Source organism: Typha angustifolia, chromosome 5 (genome assembly GCF_048772165.1).
Source record: "Typha angustifolia cultivar Huaian chromosome 5, ASM4877216v1, whole genome shotgun sequence".
Classification (NCBI taxonomy): domain Eukaryota; kingdom Viridiplantae; phylum Streptophyta; class Magnoliopsida; order Poales; family Typhaceae; genus Typha; species Typha angustifolia.
In genome coordinates, this window is record NC_133243.1 from 3,875,242 (window position 1) to 3,892,155 (window position 16,914).

Sequence of the window (16,914 nt, forward strand, 5' to 3'; positions counted from 1 at the left end):
AGCTCATGCGAAAGGGAGTGAAAGAGAGTTGTTTAATTGATTTGATTGGAGTAGGAGTATTAAAAAAAAGGACTGAAGAAGATTGATGGATAAAGGGGAAAGACCAAAAATAGGCTCCACATATTAAATCATGTTTGTCACATGATAAATTAATTGGGTGAGTTTTGGATAGAAATAGACCCAGTTTAGCTGAAATGCAATGTTCATACAAGATATTGTTGATTTTTCTAGTATCCCATCTATTTCAGTTCGGGTCCAGACGATTTTTCAAGTCATGGTGATTTATGTAGATCAAGGATTAAAAAGAAAAGATGTATTAAAAGGGAAGAAAGAAACTCAAAAATGGGTTTGTTTAATGTAACATACACTCAGCAATACCTAGTAGGATGAGTCAGCATGGGTGGAATGAGCGAGTATCAAGATATTCTTTGTATAGGTGCCAATAATTCGTGGGAAGTAGATTTCCATTTATTTTTTTATTTTCAGATGTATTTTTTTATGTAACAACTAGATTTGATTCTAGAGTGTACAATTTGGTAAAACTATAGGAGATTTAATCGTTAGTTTGTTTTGAGGTAAAGTTTATTAGGATATGGTTAAATTTGAAGTTAAAAGAATCTTATTTTAGTTATATATTAAATTAGGACAGATCCGAATAAAATCAATATGTGATTTGATGTAATTTCCTCTATCTCTATATATAGAGGTGATGAGAATTCTGATAAAAAAAGAAAAAAAGTGTGAAAATTTGAGAAATAATATTTTTGTGGAGGATTCCATATTTATCCCTTTTCTGCTGCTTCTCCTCTCTCTCCTTTCTTTTGTGATGAATATCATGCTTTCTTTTTCCCCTACAATCTTAGTGGGTTTGATCTTCTATCTCTCATGGTTTGGTGGGTTATATTCTAACCTTCTCATTTATTTAGACATGCTAGAATGAAAAAGGGTACTTGGAGGGAGATAAAAACATTCACAGAGGCTCTATTTTTTCTCTTGTGGGTGGATCTAGGTACCTCGTTATGTTTTTCTGTGTTGGCATAATTTTTTTAATTCCTAGGCTACTTTAATTTGGTATCAGAGCAAGTTTAAATCCGATGGAATCAATCATGAAGGAAATTTAGTTCGCAAATATAAAAACTGAGTTCATGATAATCGAGATATCTTATGAAGAAAATTTCAAAGATACGGATTTTGAAGATATTCTCGAGACGAGATTTGCACAGTGGAAGCGAATGATGGTCCTTTTTTTTATTCTTTTTTATTTTTGGATGTACTTTTATCTAAAAATTAGGTTTGATTTTATAGTGTCCAATTTAGTTAATGCTTCTAAAAATCTAGGAGATTTGATTGTTAGTTTGTTAGTTTATTTTGAGATAAGTTTTATTAGGATATTTTTTATTTTTAAGTTAAAAGAGTAAGTTTAATTATATACTAGAATAGGAAAGATCCGGATAAGATCAATTTGTGATTTGATATAATCTCCTTATATATAGACTATAGAGATGATGGGGTTTTCGAAAAAAAAGGAAGAAAAATATGAAAATTTGAGACACAATATTTTGTGGAGGATTCCGCATTTACCTCTTTTCCCTTCTCCTCCTCCTCCTCTTCTTCTATCTTCTTTATTTTGTGATGAATATCATGTTTTCTTTGTCCCCCACAATCTAGGTGGATTTGATCTTCTCTCCCTCATGGCTTGATAGGTTATCTTGATAGGTTATCTTTTATCTTTTCTATCTATATAGTCATGTTAGTATGAAAAGAGTACATGGAGGCAGATAAAGAGATTCAAAGAGGTCATATCTTTTCTTCTTAGGGGTAGATTTATACCTCCAGATCTTTTCCATATCGGCATGTTTTCTTGCCCTTAAGCTGCATTAGTTATTCACTACCATGATACTTATTGACCAAGCCAGCTGACATGGAAATTTGTGGACTCTCAGGTACTAGTTAATCAAATAAAAAAGAATAGAATTATTCCTAGAGTCACAAAAGCTGATCCAGTGGAGATATTTATATTAGAATAGGATACGAAATCAGCTTGTTACAAGCTTGCATTTCAATTAGATTTTGGTAGGCCGAAGTAAGATGTAATTTCAATTAAAACCAAGGTTTTGAAACTTGGAAAAACAATACATATCGGCCATATTGTCTGCTTTTATCGGATTGGACTATTTTAATTACAAAAATTCTAAATATTATTTAAAAATATAGAAAAGTTCCTAAAAATTTAGAAAAAATAAAAAGAAAATAATAATTACTCAAAGATGAAGCGTAAAAACTTAAAAAATATATTAATTTACTCAAAAATTTTGATGAATGCCAAACTGGCTTAGTAAATTCCTGTTTTTTTATTATCAAAATCATCATAAATTTTTATATAATAATGCCTAAGGTCTAATGCTTCAGAAAGTTATTGCATTATATTAGTGATATCATATAAATCTTGTATCTAAGGATACTGAGAATAACAACCAGTAGCATAAAGATCTTGTAATAACTTTAAACAATAAATTCCAATGTTCCAAAAATCGGTATCGTGATCGGGATCGGCCGTCTGAAAAAACGATACGTATCGGCTGTATCGGTCGCCTATATCGGATCGGACTATTTTAATTAAATAAAATTCTAAATATTATTAAAAATGTTAGAGAAATTTCTAAAAATTTAGAAAAAATTATAAGAAAATAAGAAATAATAATTACTCACATATAAAGCCTAAAAAGTAAAAATCTCTTTTTCTCCCTCTATTCTTTTCTATCCCTCTAATTGTTAGTCTAAAGTATTCATTCTCTCCCACATTCTTTTTTTTTATCTTTTTCTCTCTTTCTCACCTTTTTTTTTAATCTTTCCCTCTCCCTCACTCTCTCCTCCATTTTCTCTCTCTCTCTCATACCCTCTTTTTTTTAATCTTTCCTCTCTCTCACTCTCTCTCGCTTTTTCCCTCTCTCTCTCTCCTTTTCTCTCCCTCACTCTCCCTTCCTCTCTCTCCCTCACTCTCTCTCTCTCCCTCTCTCTCTAGCTGCTGCTGACAGCAGCCACCTGCAGCAGGCCGAAAGGTTTCGGCCTGGATCGGGATCGGCCGAAACTCGAATCCTTGATAAATTCTATTTACCATAATCATAAGGAACAATATCCTTATAACGATGTCGCTAATATGTATATCATCAATTTTTCTGTCTTCAATCTCTATGCTTGTTTGACTTCCCTTAGTAAATATGGAAGGGACGATCTCACTATCAGATATATTATCAGGATTATCAAGGTTATCACTAATACTAATAGGTGTATTATCTCTCGTTGTTGAACGATTTGTACGAGCCTCTGCTCTCGCGTTCTCCCATAATACCTTATTTAACCATGGATTATTTATATCATTTAATAATCTCTCCTCCATATCTTTGATTTATGGAGTTAGGGGTCTTCATAAAAAATATGATATAAATCAATTAATTGATCATTTTCTGCCTTCTTAGATTTCTCTTCCTCAATCTCATATTATAATGACAAAAAACTCACTTGTCTAATCTTTTCATTGTTAATCGATTGCGTATCTTGATTTGAATCAAGGAGAAATAGTCTAATTTATTTTACATTGTAATGAAAATACAATTCACGTAAAATTCTTTTTGCTATTAGTGTCAAATTTGGTGCCTCTTCCTATCCATAAATAGACCACCATTTAGCTGGACTGTTATGAAATATTAGCTACAATAACTTTAATGGTACTGGATTGCTTAGCTCTCAATCTATATCCTCCATGTGAAATAATTATGTTGAAACTTGAAACTTAAAACAAATAATAACAAAATTATTTAATTGAATCATAACTCATTTCTTTATCATAAATGATTTGTTTGTGAATGTTGGCCTATAGTCTACTGATTATCTTCCTAACTCCCAGTAAGACTTCAATATTATTATTGACATTTATAGAGAACTGAAGTTTTGGATTAAGAAAATATTTTGTAGAAATTTATAATTTAAAATTTGTAAGCATTCAAATTTAAAATATATATAAATAAAAGTAAATTAGTAAATTAAAAGTATATCTACCAGTAGCGTGTATATCTTTATGTAATTATCTGTTTCACCTAGAACAATCATTTTCCATCAGTTCGTATAACTTTTGCCCATATTTTCTTTTATTAGTTTCTTTGCTATGTCACAATTTCAGACTTGTCATCACTATCTACAAGTCATAATACCTTGACAAAAAACTCAAATACTATCGTTGCAATTATAATACTATCCCAAAATATATTTTTCAGAGCCATGATCTTCAAAGTTTTACCTAATTTTTAATTTTTATAGGCCACTTTTATGAAGTAAATATTGTATAATATTATCATTATAGCACATGATACTCTCCAATGTTAAAAGATGGGTGACAAATCTATTAAGGCCGAGTTTGATGATCTCCCTATCACCAGTCATTTGCCTAAGTAAGTTAAGAAACTAACTATGGTTGTATATAAAATTTGTCAACCTTATGCATATATGTCAAATTTAGGATCTTTGGATTATCTTCCAACATGATATCAACACAATGCGCAAGTTGTCTAGTGGCCTTATAATTAGCCCTAATATCAATAACTATTTGGACTACTCTTTTTTCGCCTATTTCTTCTACTATCTCATTTATCAACTAACAAATGTAATTTGCACTTTTACAGTAGCATCTATAAACTTCAAAAATTTTGTTCCCCTGCTCAAGTACACTAAGAAATTAATTATATTTTTTTATTTTGTGTAGTCCATCAATCACATATTAGTGTATGATCAAATTCATCATAATACCTTTTAAATGTTTTAATATAAGTGTGAAGTTCATCTACCTCTTACTCAGGATATTTAGTAGCAATATCATTTAAACTAGGAGAATTTCACATCAGGTTTTACTAATTGTATAGCATCCATCATGTGATAATAATGACTATTAGCCAACGATGCCCGTGCCGACCACCATGGGGTGTGCTGACAGTGTACAAGCAAGTGGAATGAGAGGTGCTGCACAACACCCCTCTTAGCAGCGATTCGCTCACCGTTGACCTTGTTGTCGAGCCGCTCCCATCCAATATGATGTGGATGCCCTAGCTCAAGGAGGGAGAAGATCTCGAGCGGGTCGGGGCGAGTGAATAAATCTTTAAGAGCTATCTTGATAATAGTCTATATACGACCAATTCTTTGTTGAAGATATATATCCATTAATTCAATATTTATGGACTCTGCTGTAACACTAGGAGTCCTAAGAGTTGAACTGTTACCCCCATATTCTTTTTCTCCTTGTATATAAACTAATCTCTTCTTTTGTATGCATATTTATGCCATATTTCATTGCCCACCTCATTTGTCTGTCATCATCATCTTTCCCACTCTGCTCATTGTGATCATTGTTAATATCTATAGGGTTATGCATCAATTCTTCACGAATAATTGACTCTTTTTGTTGTACATATTGTTTATCCTTCCATTTATCTATTAGATTAGCTAATATCTTTTTTCTAATTTTTACGCCACTTGAGTGCAAGCTGCTATTTTTTTGCTTTCCAGCCAAATGTTATTTTAAACGGCTGACACTACCACTCATTTCTTTTTCACACCAATTGCATTTGACGCATTTTTAACCTAAGAGTGCCGCAATATTACCACTTGATATCTGTCGTGTGACTTCTCTTTTGAAGCTATTTTAATTTTCAGTGTATATAAACCTAAACAAGTAAACAAAGATTAAAATAAAAGATAAAATAATTCAACATTTATAGATAAAACCTTCTCTCTATCTTCCTTCCTTTCTCTTTGTTACTTCTTGCAATGTATGGATAAGTCATGTAGACAAGAAAGAGTCATGAAAATCAATGTTTTTAAAGGCGGTCAAGGCGGCCGCCATGGTGGGGCAGCGACCCAACCGCCTTGCCATGCAACTAGGTAGCCTGCTAGTGGTGCGCAGGCCGCCATTTGTTTTTTGGCAGCCCCGTCTTTTCCTTTTCATGGCTCACGCAACCCGCTTAGTTGTCATAGCGGCCTGCCTTTTCCTTTTCTCTCATCTTCCTCTGTCTCCCTTCTTGAGCGACGGCAGTGAGAGAAAACAGTAGTGGCAACGGCAACGGCAACGGCAATAGGCTTTCTTCTCTTTTCCTCTTCTTTTTCTTCTTTATATTTTCCTTTTCACCCTCGAGGCCAGCGATGGCAAGTAGGGGTGAAAACGGATCGGATACGGATCGGATAGTGCTCAATCCATATCCGGATCCGTATTTTTAGTTCGGATATGGATTCGGATATGGATATTGGACGGATAGCAAAATTTAAAACCATATCCTAACTAAACGAATACGGATAATTTTCAGATAAAAGATCGGATCTTAAACGGATATTGATTAAATTTAAAATAATTATAATATTTTATTTAAATATAATTAACACAAAATTATTAAGAGTTTTACAACAAATAATTTTTTTGTATGTCAAATATATAAAATTAGAGAAATTAATCTCTATAAATAATATATAATGTATTATTAGTAATAATATTAATACTTACTATTTAAATAAGCAAACTAAAAACTGTAAATCATTTAAAAAAATATGCGGGTAAACGGATATCCGATATCCGTATCCGAATCCGAAAAATTTATCCGACCCGTATCCGAATCCGTCTCCGAATTTTTTTCAAAAATTCTATCCGTATCCGAATCCGAATCCGAGTCGAATAGAAATTTTTTATCCGAATCCGATCCGAGTCGGGTCGGATAGCGAGTCAGGTCGGAGTTAATCCGACCCGTTTTCACCCCTAATGGCAAGTGATTGTCTTCCTTCTCTCTTCCTTTCTGTCTGATACTTGAAGTTATTAGTGATAGATTGAAAGAAGAAAAGAAGACAAATGTCACTCTTCTCTCTCTCCCTTGCTACATGGCAGCCTAGCACGCACCACTTTGACTAAATGGCCACTAGCTGGCATGCACCGGACCCATTTTTATTAATGTGAAATGTATTAATAAAATATGTAATGTAAATATAAATTATTATATTTTGTTATTATGATTGTATATTACACTATTAAAAAATTTATATATACTATATTAATATATCTTATATTATATATAATTATTTTTTATATATTAGAAATACTAAACCGCCTTGGTGTCTGCCTTGGCGCTAAGTGGTGGAGTGACCGCCCCCCACCCGTTGGCCGCCTTTCAATACATTGGTGAAAATTGCAATTGACTGCAATGTATGGATAAGTCATGTTGATTTGATTATAGTGTGTTGCCTTCTGATCTATTATTTTTTTTCTCATTTCAAATTTCAGCTTGTGCTAAATTCCATTCATAACGTAAACTCCAGTTTTCCACTTGATTTTTTGTTTCATCTTTTCTCTCTTTAGAAGCCCCTCATACGTATGTCTTAACTCCTGTGGCAGTGGGCTGCTCTTCTAGATTCTGAAGGACGAGTCACGGATTCAAAGGCACTAAGAAAAAGAGTATTCTATGGAGGAGTTGATCACAATCTGAGAAAAGAGGTTTGTGACATATAATAAATTTTGGAAAGTTGCTGTCTTGAATTTCCATTTACAATTGTACCCTTAAAGGTATGGAAGTTTCTGTTGGGATTCCATGAGTATGATTCAACATATGCTGAGAGGGAGTATCTTGCTGCAGCAAAAAAATCCGAGTATGAAGTCATCAAATCCCAGTGGCAGGTTTGAAGGCATATATCGTTATATATTTCTTTCTGAAAAATTTGTCAGATTAAAATTGTCTCATTATAATTGATTAATTTCTTTCCAATCATTTTTGCATCTGTATGGGTTCAAGTCTTTAAGCTAATATTAATATCCGTGCCTTCTTTTTCTTCAATATATATGATGGTGATTTGTTGCTGCACTTTACATTGCTATACCTTAATATTTCTGAAACTGCTATACCTTGTCTTGTATTTTTTGAGTGTCATTTTATGACCCTTGCCCATTGTCATGGTGGGTCAAAAAGATGAATTCTAGCAAAGTATTATTCCTAGTCATTATGAAGCATGGATCATGTTGGATTACATTTTATTTGCAGTGATTGATTTACATTGGTTTATCTACTAAAGAATGATCTTTCCTATTCTATTGGCATAGTAAGTGCCTAAGTGGTTTCCTAACCAGTTATTGCAAATTGACTTGGCTTCTCAATGCAAACATTATCACTACCTATTTGTCATGCTACGATATTATTAAATACTGGTTGATTTTTTGATACTGCAGACTATCAATACTATGCAATATCATCAGTTTATTGGTTTGTGACTCACATTCTTGGTACTAATATTATACAATGGAAGAATAAATAACCCATGGCAACTCCAGACCCCAGTCCCTTAAAATGCAAAAAAGAATGAAAGATTTTTGTAGAAGTTTGTAATTCTGTAACATGTTAATTCACAAAAGGTCAAAGGAACAAACAAGGATTTATAATCTGCTGGATATATGCAAGATTCCAGTATAGTGCATGCCAAGTGGCATGGGTTATGCTGCCCAGCATAGGTTGTCTCAGCTGCACATAACAAATAGGGAGATCAAAGAGGAGAGACAGGTATGAAGAGAGAGATGGTAACTGGTAAGTCATTTTCCTCCTTGAACTCTAGGAAGAAGAGCAACATTACTTGATCCTATTTGGGCTTGGATAGAATTTCACAGGGCCTTTGGGCTTGGATAGAACTCCATATGGGTGGCCTGACTTGGTATTAACTATTAAGGTTGTAAATCTTAATTTTTGGGTTGGATTCGTCTTTGATATAACTGGGCTGACCTAAACCAGCCATAAATTGTATCATCCTCTTCTTTTTAATATGGTTTGGGCATTTAAGCTTTGAAAAATCTTGATGCTCCTCTTTCTTCAATTGTGCCAGCAACAAAGAGTATGCTCTCTTCACCTGTGTTTGTTGACAGTTAAGAACTATCTCCCATTATGTACAATTGAGCTATCTCCTATAATTTACTGTAGCACATCATGCAATTTTTTGTGCTGGAACCTACAGGAACAAATATATGCTTAACATATTTAATTCCTCGCATTAGGTGTCATGATTCTTCTTGCTTTATATATTAGGTTGCCTATAAGTACTAAAACTACTGAGCTTATCTCATGGTTCATTTTTGGGTGTTCACTTTGTTGCATCAGCATAGTTTCTTGCTTGGCACTTATATCTTATATTTATTAGATTTTACCAATAAGAAGATATATTACTTGGGTTCTGAAGCAAGCTTCAAAATTAATAATGATGCTAATTTTTTTTGTTTCTTTACAAATAATACATTTATTTACTTTTCTTGTTCATTTTCTTTGTACTTTTGGTACATGTGCAGAGTATCTCGGTAACACAGGCTAAAAAATTTACAAAGTTTAGAGAGAGGAAAGGTCTCATTGACAAAGATGTGGTGAGTAGGTAGTTGCTTATTTCTGTTTGAAATTTGAACTCTAAAGCATTTTGCTTCACCAGTTTATAATTGACCTATTAGTTTATGTTGATCATTTTTCAAGGTGAGAACAGACAGATCATTTTCCTATTATGAAGGAGATGATAATCCAAATGTTGCAGTTCTACGTGACATACTCTTGACTTATTCATTCTACAATTTTGACCTTGGTTACTGTCAGGTATATGGAAACTTCTTGGAGTAATTCTGCATAAGCTAAAAGAGATCTGTTCTGTTTCCTGAATCATATGCACAATCTTCAAATTTTATATTCTCCCTCCTAAGTCTCCTTTTTAATTTTTCTTTTGTGGTCCTTGCTGAATGCTGAGTAATGACTAACAACCTTTACAAATCTAGTGATTAGTTGTATATAAGCTTTCTAATTATGCGATTTGTCGTAGTAGCATAATTTCTTTCTCTATTCTAGGCGTGTCGTTAGAATACCTTTTTTTTTACATTCTCATTTAGCTAGATCACTCCATTCAATATGATGGTAACTGGACCTGCATAGTTTTTTGGTTTGTATTGCTTTTCTTCTGGTTGTGGAGTTATGTATGCTATTTCAATCTTGCATGTGATGCATAACTTCATGGCCCTAGAATGGTGAAGCTCTTGTTTCTTTGATTTTTCTGACGAGACTTCTATCATCTATTTCCTTTTAAAGATTAATCATCTTATTATATTTTCCTTTTTGACATTACTGTATAAGAATATTTGAGTAGGAGTGATGAAGAACAAGCTAAAATCAGGGTTTTAGTTTCACATAAGGGTTTATGTGGTTTTGTGTGAGTGTTCTCTTGTTCCTAGTATTTAGGAGTTAAAATTGGTAAAAAAATATTAATACAAACTAGCGATTCTAATGTCATAGTTGTTGGTGCTTTAGGGATCTTCTAAGTTGTATTGTAGCAGAGGTATCAATACTATAGGTTTGTCACATATAAGAATTCCAAAAGGTCTCAAAACCATTTCTTGGTTGTTGGAATTAACAGCGGATATTGGATTGGTTGTTTTACGACCCTAAATATGTGCCACCATGTTGCATGGTGCAAGTCTTGATGTCAATTAAGGAATCCATATCTGAAAATTTGGAGTTTGGATATCAAAACATACATTTTCTCTTGCTTCTTAATGGTGTGTTATGCATATATGTGGCTAGACTACAATCTTTAAGTTAGAACGTTGGAAAAGTCTAAACACTTCTGTAGCCATTACATTAATTAGCCTTCAGATTCATAAAAGCTCACTTGAGGTGAAGAAAAATTAAGATCAGTTTCTCTATGCACCTTGGAATAAGCTTTTTATGATCCTGAGATGCAGCAAGTGACTAGAAAAGAATAATTTTTCCCAATGTATTCATGTAAAGTTTGTACTGCAACTATATTTTTATACATATTTTGGTAGAGGAAATGCAATAGAAGAGGTAGGGAGACCTTGATTTTAGGCCTAACCTCAGAGTTCCTTCTTCCTTTTGGAATTTAACAGACACCTGTATATGTCTGTGTGTGTGTGTGTTATTCTCTAACTTCGTGATGCATATTTGTATGGCATGTTCTTCTGAATCGAGATGTTCCTACATCTTTGAAGTTCTTTGACTAGTCTTTTGTGCTTTTTTCATTATCTGTTTCATATTTTATTTCTCTTTTGTTAAATTCCTATTTCTTTCACTTTTATGGAACTAACCTGCATCACCTATTCTATGAATTTTGATAAATTGAAAGTGGTGGTAGTTAGATGGTTAATCATGATATATTTTTTTATCTAAGATTCTTGATAATTTTTCAATAATAATATATTTGATTGTAATTGATATAGTGCTAACATTCTAGCACGTGTAGTTTTCACGGTATGAGTGATCTTTTATCACTGATATTATTTGTTATGTTGATTGTAATTGATATAGTACTAACATTTGGACATGTAATTTTTCAGGGTATGAGTGATCTTTTATCACCGATATTATTTGTTATGGAAGATGAATCTGAGTCATTCTGGTGCTTTGTTGAATTGATGGAACGTCTAGGACCCAACTTTAATCGTGATCAAAGTGGCATGCATTCTCAACTTTTAGCATTAACTAAGGTACCTTCTTTGTGCTCTTCAATGCTGGCACTTATTCTTCTGATATTCAGGGTATAAAAATAGTAATACTACCACCAGTCATTTCCTATTTCTTTTAGTTGATTATCCCTCATTCTTTTATCTATCTCAATGAATTGTCAAAAGAGAATTTGCTCATGCATATCCAGATAAGTAGGCACGACGTGTACATGGCCTGGCTTTTTATTGCATCAGTTCTTTCGGATCCAAATAACAAGTTGGTTTGCCTAGTTCATTAATTAGAAAAAGGGTGTTTTATTGCACAAGGTTCCCACTACTGCAGATTCTGGGGAATATATTTATGTAACCTTCTGATGTAAGAGTGCACATATTTTGAGGGCAACTAATTAAGATGCAGTTCAACAGGGTGCATATATCAAATAAAGGTTATTCTGATAATTAGGTTACTATTTAATAATGGAATGCTTCAGTCTGTTTGTTTCTGTGAAGCATCGCCACACACAGAGCACAGATGTGCTATATGGTAGATTTGGAAAATAAGATAGTATACACTGAATATATGTAGTGGATATGTGTATTTGATATTTGTATATGTTAATGTAATATACACATTTCCACATATATAAAATAGTACCCTTAAGCATGAATCTTATTAAGAAAATATTGTGGTGTAACATACAATAGTATATATATGTGAACTTATCACATGGGTCTAATTTATTCATTAAAATACCAATTGTTAATGAGAGAATGGTTCAATATATTATCTATACGATTAGATATTGAGATGTAAGATAAACAAAATAATTTGATCTCTAAATCATGGAAGTAGCTATTGTGGCTTGAAATCTTAATTTGGAGTTTGGATTAAGGTGTGCCGGGCCATGCCATTCTGTGCCGACCAGCTAGAGTAGAGTACTGTGCTTCACACAGTGGGTGCTCCTCAAGAGTCAAGACCCATTAAAGCAAGTCTAAGAGGACTCTGTGGCAACCACTTTCCCAATAAGAAAGTAGAAGTAAGAGAAAGAAAGAGAGGAGAAATAGAGGAGATCTAGGAGGGATTTAAGATTTCTTCTTCAAATCTCATCAAAAGGTAAAATTTTCTTTTATTCTCTTAAGTATTTCCTTTGCTTTACACTTTAAAAACTAATTTACGTTGTACAAATGATAAATCCTATAGCCATTTATGTACATTGAATGTACTCTACAATTAGAAAAAACATGGAGTTGAACATAGTAAAATAAAGAAATCCCCAAAAATTCACTCATAAAATAGGAAATTCATTTAATTCAAAAAAATTAGGAAAATTACCTCAACTACTTATTTACTCTAGTTTTGGTTCGTAATTACTTAATTATTATCAATTAATGAATGTATTCAATCATATTATGTGTTGAATCATGTTTCCACTTAAGTATTGCTATATCTTTAACAAAATAGGTCATTTAAGGATAAATGACTAATGTAGGCTTTAATACATACATTCAAACTAAAAACTTATATAAAAATCATGAAAATATATTAGAGGCGTGTTAGTGGGTGTGCCAATAGAGTATCAACATGACAATCCTTGGTTTGGACCAGTGATGGCCCGTGCCACCATCGAGCATCCCCCCCCCGGTGCCAGCGGCACGCCCCCTATAATGTTTTTGGGTCTTTGGTATGTCAATCTTTGATTTTTTGTAAATAACCTATTTTATTAAAGATAAAACAACAGTTGAATATAAATATTATTCAACGCATAATATGATTGAATACATTCATTAATATTAATAATTAAACACTCCATAATATGATTGAATACTCCATAATATAATTAAACACATAATAATATTCAATAAATAATTGATAATAGTTCAATAATTAAAACTAATATCTACTTGAACGTAGAATGACGAGGATCAAAAAGTTCATTTGCTAGCACAAGAATAACATGGAAATGTTGCGTTAAATACTGTCGATATTCTTCAAAACTTATCTACTGATAATATTGCTCGTTATAACATCTCACATAGTCTTCATAGAAATAAGAATTTTGTAATTCTTCGATGATATGATATGGATATTGAATATACACGGGAACGACCGGCACAGGTACAGGCATGCCATAATCATATGCAGATTGTGAATATAGAGTATAATAAGGGTGTTGTGGCTCTCGTGGGTGTGATTGATATGATGGTTATGATGATGAACTTATATCATCACGTGGGTGCACCTCTTCTGATATCCTGCTACCTATAGACTCAAGTCATTCTCTCATCTGACTATAATCATATTGAGCTTGAGATGGTCCCTTTCCTTTCTTGTCTTTGATAAATTCAGCTTTGTGGTTGTCTAGGTCTAGCATATGAATTGTCATTCCAATTTTTAAAAATGACAAATAAGTTGTCATTTCAAAAATGACAAATGACAAAAGTTAATTGATGAAAATAAGAAAAAGTTTAAAAAATGAATTCTACATGTCATATCATGTTAAGAAAATAAGTAAAGTTGATTTGATAAAGATTGATGGAAATAGAAAAATTTTAAAACAAAAGTCTCTACATTGACACATTACCGGCACGTGGCCGTGCCAGACCGGCACGGATCAGCACGGCATGCCCTCGTGCTAGATCGGCACGGATCGACATGGCATGCGTGCCAATCGGCACCTGCTGTGCCAGTAGAGGCACGGCACTTGGCACGGGGTGTGCCACTAGCACACCCCCGTGCCGAGCCGTGCCGTGTCGATCCGTGCTGGTCTGGCACAGCCACATGCCGTCCGACACAGCCTCGTGTCGATCATGTGCCAATGTAGAGACTTTTTTTTTAAGATTTTTCTATTTTCATCAATTTTTATTAAATCAACTTTACTTATTTTCTTAACAGACATGATATGACATATAGAAGAACCCATTTTTTTAACTTTTTCTTATTTCCATTAATTAACTTTTATTATTTGTCATTTTTGAAATGACAACTTATTTATCATTTTTTAAAATTAGAATGACAATTCATTTACTAAACCTAGACAACCACAAAGCTAAATTTATCAGAGACAAGAAATAAAAGGGACTATCTCAAGCTCAATATGATTATAGTCAAATGAGGGAAGGATTTGAGTCTATAGGTAGCAGGACATCAGGAGATGTGCACCCACAGGATGATATGAGTTTATTATCATTACCATCATATCAATCACACCCACCAGAGCCACAACATCCTTATTATACTCCATATCCACAATCTGTATATGCTTATGGTGTGCTTGTGCCAATCGTTCCCGTGTATATTCAATATCCATATCATATCATCGAAGAATTACAAAAGTCTTATTTCTATGAAGACTGTGAGACGTTATAACGAGCAATATTATCAGTGGATAAGTTTTGAAGAATATTGACAGTATTTAATGCAACATTCCCATGTTATTCTTATGCTAGCAAATGAAGTCTTTGATCCTCCTCGTCATTCTACATTCAATTAGATATTAGTTTTAATTATTGAACTATTATCAATTATGTATTAAATGTTATTATGTGTTTAATTATATTATGGAGTGTTTAATCACTAATATTAATTTTAATTAATGTATTCAATCATATTATGTGTTGAATAATATTTATATTCAACTGTTGTTTTATCTTTAATAAAATAGGTTATTTACAAAAATAGTCTAAAGATAAAACATTGTATTGTAGATTTTAAATTTTAATACATATATTTAGACAAAAAAATCAAAGATTGGCATACCAAAGACCCAAAAATATCTCTAAATATCCTAAAAAATTTATTAAAAATATTATAAGGGGCGTGCCGTGCCGATAATGGCACGGCACGGCACGTGCCACTGGCACGGCCATCACTGGTTTGGACCTCATTCAAGTTCATGAATTGTGCCTCCTAAAATAGCAAATATGTCTATTTTTAAAAAGTAGAGCCTTCTAAACCTAACCAGAAAGAGACGGCAGTTGTATTTGGAACTAATCACTAATCAGATTCACAAAGTAGCCTAAGCATATCCAAGCCATATTCATAATATTACTTTCATTATAAAAATTGGATACTTTAAAAGAAAAATCAATGATATCCTTGGAGTCTGACACGTATCATATCCAATATGGTAAATAACAATGACACTTTTACCAGGGATGGCTATGCTTGTCGGCACCCCCTTTGTTGATGAGGTATCAACATTCGGCACAGGTGCATGCCAAATCATTATGGCCTTGTGTCGATCTGTGCTCGTCGACATGGGTTAGATGATGCCCGGAATTGAATAATCTGTTAAGGGTTAGTCAAAGAGACCTTTAGGCTCTTTGTTTGGCAGCCATTTTACTAAGAAAAGAAGTGGAAGTGAGAGAAAGTAAGAGACGGTAAAAGAGAGGAGAAAGGGAGGAACTAAGGAAGAATTCAAGATTTCTTCTTCAAATCCTATTTAAAGGTATCTTTTTCTTTCATTCTCTAAGTTTTTTACACTTCAAAAACTATTTGAGGTGTATAAATAATAGATCTAGCACAATTTGGCTAGATCAATCATTTATAAAGGTCTTTCGACGTAGATCTAGCATATTGATACTAGATCTATGGAAAATACTTTTTAAATATAAGAATCAAAGGGAAAACTAGATTTTCCCCAATTATTCCCCTAAATTTTAAAAATTCAAAATTAATATATCAAATTCATTTCAAATTGGTTCAAAATTGGTATAAAAACATGCACAATATGAAGAACTCAAAATTAATTTAATAACTCCAATTCAAGAACTCCTAAAGAAACAAAGATATTCAAGTTATACAACTAAAGTTTTCTAAATAAAACTAAGGCAACAAATAGTTTTATAAAATTTAAAATGAAAACCACTACTATAATTGAAAGTAGAAAGGCTAAAATTCTAAGTTAAGGCAAATGAGTCCCGGTGCACCACGTTCATTCGTTGCGTTGATCAGCATTCGAAAAGTTTAATGAGCTAACAACATTAGTTTAGTGGATGAATCCACCCAAAAGCTAGTAAATTCAAAATTTATACAACATGATATAAAAACTAAAACTCAACAATTAATAGCAAAAACTAGCATGCTCATAATGAGAATAATAAAGCACAACTAATAATAAGGCAATTAACAAGCTGATAGCATGCTCAATTTCATTATATGAAATTTCTCAATCTCACTAAATAGCATGTATTTTATTTTGGGACTATGCCCATATATCCATATCAACTAAAGTTCACACCGAGATAGCGCTCGAGTCTTTTCCTTATATTTGATCCGATTAAGGTCCCTATGAGGTGTCACTATATAATAAACGTACCTTATTTTTTTTCAGTAACAAAGACTAGGATCACCTCAAGAATATTTTTAATCTAGCCTGAGACTGTTCTCTAACCCTGCTAAAGTTGCCTAAATAGATCAT

The 16,914-nt window shown here is 32.9% G+C and overlaps 1 protein-coding gene across 1 annotated transcript in view; it reads left to right on the plus strand.

Moving 5' to 3' along the window:
- Positions 1-16,914, plus strand: part of LOC140760198 (uncharacterized) — a 40,420-nt gene that overhangs the window by 13,244 nt on the left and 10,262 nt on the right. The window contains exons 9-13 of the mRNA XM_073097049.1: positions 7,421-7,519; positions 7,589-7,699; positions 9,347-9,418; positions 9,522-9,638; positions 11,387-11,536. Of these exons, the coding sequence (XP_072953150.1) occupies positions 7,421-7,519; positions 7,589-7,699; positions 9,347-9,418; positions 9,522-9,638; positions 11,387-11,536 (549 nt within the window). The remainder of the gene's footprint in view (positions 1-7,420; positions 7,520-7,588; positions 7,700-9,346; positions 9,419-9,521; positions 9,639-11,386; positions 11,537-16,914) is intronic.